The following is a 7942-nucleotide window of genomic DNA, read 5'->3' on the forward strand; positions in this document are numbered from 1 at the left end:
CTCGCTGGTGCCTAGTCTCCAGACACTGCAATTTGCAAAACTTAAGCCTTTCTTCGTAAGAGCACCCCTTTGTTCCATTCACTAATCTTGTTGCCCTTCTCTGTACTCGTTCCAGCATCTCTGCATCCTTCTTGAAATGAGGCCTCCAGACCTGTATACAGTACTCAAGGTGTGGCCTGACCATTGCCTTATACAAGGGAATAATCACCTCCTTATCCCTGCTAGAAAAATTCCTATATATCACTGACAATACACCATGAGCTACTCTTGCAGCCCGTCTGCACTGCTCAGAGAACTTCATATCGGCCTGCACAACCACCCCCAGGTCCCTTTCATTCTCTACCACTGTCAGTGTAGTACCACAGAGTTGATACGTTGCTCTGGGGTTGCTGTTTCCCATGTGTAGTACTTTACATTTGTCAATGTTAAACTTCATTTGCCACCTCTCAGCCCATCTGTTCAACCTTTCCAGATCGTGTTGCAGCAGCATAGTGTCAGTAGTGTCCTTGACAACCCTGCCTACCTTTGTATCGTCTGCAAACTTCGACATTAAGCTTGATATACCATCATCAATATCATTTATAAATACAGAGAACAATAATGGACCCAACACTGAGCCCTGAGGGACTCCACTCATAACATTAGTCCACGACGAGCAGTGTCCATTGATTACCACTCTCTGTCTTCTCCCCCTCAGCCACCCCTTTATCCACAGCAGCAATTTGCCTCCAATGTCACACTGCTCCAATTTGTGCAGCAGTCTTCCATGTGCAACAGTATCAAAAGCCTTTCTAAGATCCAAGTATATAATATCAAAGTTATTCCCTGCATCCAGTTCCTTTGTGACTGCATCATAGTATCCATTCAAATTGGTCAGGCAAGACTTCCCCTTAACAAAACCATGCTGTGTCCGAGCTATAACTGAAGTCTTGTCTAAATGATCCTGCAGTGCTTCTTTAACTAGTGCCTCCATTAATTTTCCTGGAACAGAAGTTAAACTCACAGGTTTATAATTGCTTGTGTCAGCTTTTGATCCTTCTTTGTGAATTGGGGTCACATTTGCACATCTCCAGTCTGCGGGTACCTCCCCTGAGTCCAAGGAAGCTCTTATAATTATGGCTAAGGGTTTGCTTACTTCCTCTGCTGCCTCCTTTAATATAACTGGATAGATCCCATCCACCCCGGGTGCCTTTCTTGTGTTTATCTTCAACAATTTCTCCTTCACTTTACTCTCAGTTATTACAAGATTCTCTAGCTTACTGCTAGAGTTGAATACACCTCCGGCATTCCCCTCGCTAAATAACTCCTCATGTGTGAATGTCGATGCAAAATATTCATTTAGTTTGTTAGCTTCTTGAGCAGGATCATCAACAGTTGACCCATTGATATCAAGTGGACCAATCTGACTCATCCTCTTCCTTCCACCTAACACTGCCTCGATAGCATCAGTAAATATTCTTGCTCCTTTTCAATCTCTCCTGTTAACAAGAACAGATCATGCTGGAAAAAATTCTACCCCATGAGCCTTGCACAATCTCTCCAGGGCCAAATTGATTGACAAGACTCTCATCATATACTCCCTCCTATCATGTCTGGGCAGAATTGCAGACACTCTCAAATTTAACCCTAACTCGCAACTTTTTTTCGACATTGACCAGTACTTGTTAAGTAAGTCCATAGGTCCCCAACTCTTAATGTCATTAGTGCCAATGTGTACAACAATATCACCCTTTGTGCCCTTAAGAGATATCTGCTCTACAACATCATCAACGTTTGCTCCTGGCAAACATACCTTGGTCCTATTCCACCTATCCTTTTTGCACAATATATTTCCCGTCTTCCTGACAATAGAATCACAGACAATAACTAGTTCCTGTGGGACCAGTGCATTCTGCCCTGAAGGTTGCAGGATAATCAAGTGCAAGCTCTGGCATTGATGTGGGCAGCTGAGAGTTTGATGGATACCCCAATGTAAGTCCTTCGAGGTCATCTACCCTGTTCTTCAAGCTCTCATAAAGGCTCATCACAATGCTGAGTTGGCGCCTAACTTCTTCAGATTGCTTACATCCCCCTTGGCAACATGTCCCATCCCAGAAAATCTGCACACATTTCACAAGTTGCACATTTCTTTAGGCTGTGATGCGTTGGAGAATCTCCCCTTTTGGTTCCCCCAATGAGCCACAGCACTCTGGCTTCTTTGTGTACGTTGCTTTGCTGCTCTAGTCTGGCACATGATTTCCATTTAAATACGATTTAATTAATAGCTATACTCCAGATCTTGGGTACAAGTTTTCTCTGCGCAGTGGGCATGGTCTTAAACAGAGATATTGTAGGGTCGAGTTCATATAATGCACCTACATCCAAAATGGAGGTCGCTGCAATATTGGAGAAGAAGGGAACCACATGGAAATAGAGACATATGCATATATATCACAGGTGACTGCTGTAGAATTATATCACTGCTAAACAACAATGGTGAAGACTGAAGGATCTAAATTAAACTATTTACACCATAATCAGAAAGATGGCATATGTTACGCTAGGGGTACATCTAGTTTACTCAAATTCAGCTTAATCTTCTAATACTGTAGTAAAATTTATCATTAATACATTTCAATTTATATAATCATTAAAGGAGAACCATATATGCTTCAAACACATGGGAGTTAATCCCTGAGAGCAAATAAAAGTCTGACAAAAATAAACATGCTGATACAACAGAATTAAACATTCATTAAGAGCAGAATAACAGATAAGTGTCTAATTAAGTGAAATGACTTCCAAAAGTTAACACTAAATGCACCGCTTTATTGAATTGCTTTACTATAAATTAATTTGCCACCAAGTTCTCAGAATATAAAAATCCTTCTTTCTACATATTTCTCATATGAATAAACTAGTAAATAGCTTTTCTTAGACTGCCTGATGTTGAAAGTCCCTCACAATGTATTCCACTAGAAGACTTTTTTTTTAATGTGAACTGATAAATGCTCTTTCAGATGACCTGGTTGTGAAAATTCTTTCCCACATAATTTACAAGGGAACGGTTTCTCCTGAGTATGAACTAATAAATGTTTTTTCAGATGACATGATTGTGAAAATGCTTTTCCACATAATTTACAAGGGAATGGTTTCTCCTGAGTATGAACTAATAAGTGATTTTTCAGATGACCTGATCGTGAAAATGCTTTGCCACAGACTTCACAAATGAAGGGTTTCTCCTGACTATGAACCAATAAATGTCTTTTCAGTCCGCCTAATTCCAAAAACGACTTTCCACAGACTTCACAAGTGAAACGTTTCTCCTGACTGTGTACTAACGAATGGGCTTTTAGATAAACTGCCCTAGCAAATGCTGTACCACATATTTCACAAGTGAAGCTCTTCTTCTGAGTGTGTACCAATGAATGGTTCTTCAGATAACGTGATAATAGAAATCTTTTGCCACATGTTTCACAAGAGAAGGGTTTCTCCCGATTATGAATTACTATATGTTTCTTTAATTCTCCTGATCTTGAAAATGCCTTTTGACATATTTCACAAGTGAAGGGTCTCTCCTGAGTGTGAACTAACAAATGAATTTTCAAATGACCTGACTGTGTAAATGCTTTGCCACACATTTCACATTTGAATGGCTTTTCTTTAGTGTGAATCAATGTATGTTTTTTCAGATTACCCGATTCTGAAAATGACTTGCTACATATTTCACAAGAGAAGGGTTTCTCTCCAGTGTGAACAAACAAGTGCCTTTTTAGTTTACCTGATTGTTTAAATGCCTTGCCACAAGTTTCACATGTGAATCGCTTCTCCTGAGCGTGTACTAATAGGCGTGATTTTAGATTGCCTGATTCTGAAAATGCATTATTACCTATCTTAAAAGAGAAAGGTGTTTCTCTAGTATGAATTAAGAGGTGACTTTTGAATTCATTTTGATGTTGAAACATCTTCCCACACATTCCACATTTCAAGTGTTTCAACTGTCTTTCAACTGTAACACAATGATCTAAGATGAATTTGTTTCTGCATTCATCAGTAATTCCCATTTGAACAATGCAATTCTGTTTACTCATAGCCAATGACACTGAATTTTCCTGCAATTCCATTATTATATGAGGGAGAATAATTTCTTCTTTCAAAACATCTTCCTTGCTGTTCACATTAGCTGACATTTTTATTCAGTGATGAAAGCACTAATGCTTGCTGAACTGATTATTCTTTCTGTTAGTACTGTTTTTGGTTGATGTATCTGTTTTCCTGTTTTCTGTTTTTTTAATATTGGTTGGAGTACCTATTTATGATCCTTGTTGTATCTGAGGGAAAAAATAGAGAATAAATGAAGATGATTGTACACAGTAGCTTAAATATTAGAAATAATGACATTTACAAAATCAATAGGAACTAGTTAAAATAATTTTAAGGATACATTGAGATATAATACTTTACGGAATATTACTTCAATGAAAAGTAAGAAAGACATTGCCATGTTCAAGAACACTGGCGTACTGGTATGTCTGAAAGTGGATGCACGACTGGTTTTTTGAATTGCTAAATAGTATTTCATCCACAGTTAATACAAGAAAAAAATAACTTTACCTGTCATTCTTGTTATTTAAGTTTACATCAATACACAAATTCCATCTTATGGCTACCTAAAGGTGAACGTCAAGTGATGAGATTTTCATTAACAGTCCTTCAATTGGAGCAGAATGGTATTAAGGGTAAGTTGCTACAATGGATAAAAGGATGGTTGAGTGGAAGAAGAAGACAGAGGGTGGTAATCAATGGATGCTGCTCTTCGAGGAATAATCTTATTAGTGGAGTCCCACAGGGTTCGGTGTGGGGTCCACTATTGTTTTGTACATTTATCAATGATACTGATGAAGGTATATCAGGCTTAGTGTCAAAGTTTGCAGATGATACAAAGGTTGGCAGGGCTGTAAATGACAGTAATGGCAGTGTGCTACTGCAACAGGATCTAGAAAATTTGGGCAGATGGGCTAAGAAATGGCAACTGAAGTTTAACATTGACAAATGCAAAGTACTGCATGTGGGTAGAAGTAACCCCAGAGAAACGAACCAACCGTGTGGTGCTACACTTAAGGTTGTAGAAAATGAAAAAGACCTGGGAGTAATTGTGCAGTCAGATATGAAGTTTTCTGAGCAATGCAGACAGGCTGCCAGGGCAGGTCATGGGGTTTTGTCAATGATATACAGGAATTTTGCTGGCAGGGAATAGGAGGTGATTGTCCCTCTGTATAAGGCAATGGTCAGGCCACGCCTTGAGTACTGCGTACAGGTCTGGAGACCTCATTTTAGGAAGGATGTAGATTTGGTTGAGTATGTACAGAGAAGGACAAAAAGATTGGTGAGGGGAATGAAGGGATCCTCTTACCAAGAGAGGCTTAAGTTCTGCAAATTGCAGTGGCTGGAGACTAGGCACCTGCACGGTGATCTGATTGAGGTGTATAAGGCCTTGAATGGGTTGAGCACGCTGAATTCTGATGGGATCCTTCCACTTGTTCAGATTACGAACCGAAGGGGGCATAAATTCAAATTGAGGAAAGACAGATGTAGAATAGATGTGCGGAAATTTGCCTTTAGCCAGCGGGTGGTTAATTGCTGGAACAAACTTCCATCTGTCATTGTGGAAGTTGACAGGTTGAATAAATTTAAGGAGGAACTGGACAGGCATTTGGAGGGAATGGTCTGATTTTTTTTTTTTGGCTGATGCTGCATAAGCTCATACACATGCTTTCTTGCATCACATGCCAGAAACTACTACTACCTTCTTCAGTTAAGAGAGTTGAGGGGGGGACATGGGCTGGGATGTGGCAAGTGGGGCTAGAAAATTTTAAAATAAATAAATCAATTATTACCAACCTCAGGGTAGTGGAGTATGAACGATCTAGAGATAACTGTACAGTCCAACACAAAATTCTCTGGGGAGGGAGCCCAAACAAGCTGTCTAGAACAGGCCATTCCTGTATATCACTGAACATGCCAGGGCAGTTGAACTATACACAGGAATTCCACACAAGGCTTTAAATGGATTCTTCTTCTTTTGATGCCCTCTTCTATTGGAGGTTGTCAATCACTATCTGTACTTTTCTCTGTCTTCGGCAGGGTGAAAAAGATTCTCAGCTGATCTGTCAATCCAGTTGCAGATGATTTTCAGCCATGAAAGTTTCCTCCTCCCCACTCCTCACTTTCCCCACTATAATTAAATAGATTGAGTTAATTATAAGCTGACAACTATCATACCGTGAAATGACACACATAAAGGGAGACAAATTTAGCCAGAAAATGATTGTTCGAACAAACTTACATCTAGTGTTGTAGAAGTGGGAAGTTTCAATAAATTTAAAGGATTAGACAAATTATTAGAGGAAATGTAGAAATGATGTGTTAGGGTTTATTCTTTGACTGACACTACATAAGCTTGGCACTCTACAAATAAGCATTTCCATTTCCATTAAATTTGGCACTTTACAAATAAGCATTTCCATTTTTCATCCCATTACCTACCTCTTTCAAAGTTAGGTAATGGGATGAAAGATTTTTTTGTTTGTTTGTTTACACAAGAGAAATAGGCCAATTATATTTACAGACAATACACAATTGTATTTTCTGTAAATTTAGTGTCTATTATATGGCCAATTTGTCCCTATTGTTGGACGGAAAACAAAAGATGAAAAACCATGCAGCCTTTTGTCCAAGACCATCTTATACACCACATTGTAAAAAAAAATTCTCCCATCTTGATAGGATTTTAAACAAAGCCAGGCCTTACTCAGATAATGTGAATGGGCTGCAATCAACTATTGTACTACTTGCCGAAGTCCCTTCAAAGTGCATAATGACCATTTCTTCAAAATGCACAGGTTGAACTAAACAGCTTAGCTAATTCTTAGACAATCGATGAGCCTGAAAAAGATTAAAGTTGGGAAAGGGGTATTATCTATGCCTGAATTGCAAGGTGAATAATTCAGCTAATGGCACTAGAACAGTGTGGCATTAGGGGCTGGATAAAGAGACTATTAAGTGAAAGAAGACAGAGTGGTTATAAATGGTCATTGCTCCTTATTGGCAATTGTGATGAGAGGGATACCACTGATGCTAGAACGAGTACAGAGAAGGACAACAAGACTGGTGAAGGGAACAAAGGAGTACACTTGTGAAGAAAGGCTTAAGTTCTGCAAATTGCAGCTTCTGGAGACTAGGCACCTGCAAGGCGATCTGACTGAGGTGTATAAGGCCTTGAATGGATTGAGCAGGCTCAATGCTGATGGGATTCTTCCTCTTGCTCAGATCACAAACCTGAGGGAGCACAGATTCAAAACTGAGGAAAGATAGATGTGCGGAAGTTTGCCTTTAGCCAGCAGGTAGTTGATTGCTGGAACAAACTTCCATCTGTTGTTGTGGAAGTTGATAGCTTAAATAACTTCAAGGCAGAACTAGGCAAACATTTGGAATGAATGGATCAGTGAAATGGAAAGGAGTTTCTTTCTTTTTTTTTTTTTTTTTTTTTTTTTCTTTTGGCTGATGCTATATAAGCTTGCTTTCTTGCATCATTTGCCTCTACTAATGCTAATACCACAAAGGTCCTTGTGGTATTAGCATTAGGTTAGGATCCTTGCTGTTTTTAATACAAAGGGTACTAGGAAAGTTTTGCAATATGACGCAACAATGAATCACAGGAAGCTGCTTGTTGCTGCATGTTGAGACATGTTCATACGTGCATAGTAGCCGCGCGCCAAGTCGATGGGCTCAGTTATTCATTAGTAGTGAGAGTGTAAAGTGCTTGCGATGGCATCGTGGTCATGAAATGAGATAAGGACAGTTTTGCGGTATAATTTCGTGCGTAGTTTAACCATAGACCACTGCTTAGAAGAAATGACTCTTGCACTAGATGATGATTGTCCACATCGTACAACGATATTCA

The 7942-nt window shown here is 39.3% G+C and overlaps 1 protein-coding gene across 1 annotated transcript; it reads right to left on the reverse strand.

Moving 5' to 3' along the window:
• Window positions 1-2954: 2954 nt before the first annotated feature.
• LOC150075518 (uncharacterized) lies at window positions 2955-4169 on the reverse strand. Its single transcript, XM_090388527.1, has one exon. The coding sequence runs from the start codon at window positions 4167-4169 to the stop codon at window positions 2955-2957; it is 1215 nt and encodes a 404-aa protein (XP_090244653.1).
• Between the last annotated feature and the right edge of the window lie 3773 nt (window positions 4170-7942).

This window comes from Mastigoproctus giganteus, chromosome 14 (assembly GCF_048544385.1).
Source record: "Mastigoproctus giganteus isolate SK-2022 chromosome 14, ASM4854438v1, whole genome shotgun sequence".
NCBI lineage: Eukaryota > Metazoa > Arthropoda > Arachnida > Uropygi > Thelyphonidae > Mastigoproctus > Mastigoproctus giganteus.

What these genes read in the sequence shown, in the direction of transcription:
- LOC150075518 (XM_090388527.1), bottom strand. Translation starts at nt 4,169, where the DNA reads ATGTCAGCTAATGTGAACAGCAAGGAAGATGTTTTGAAAGAAGAAATT.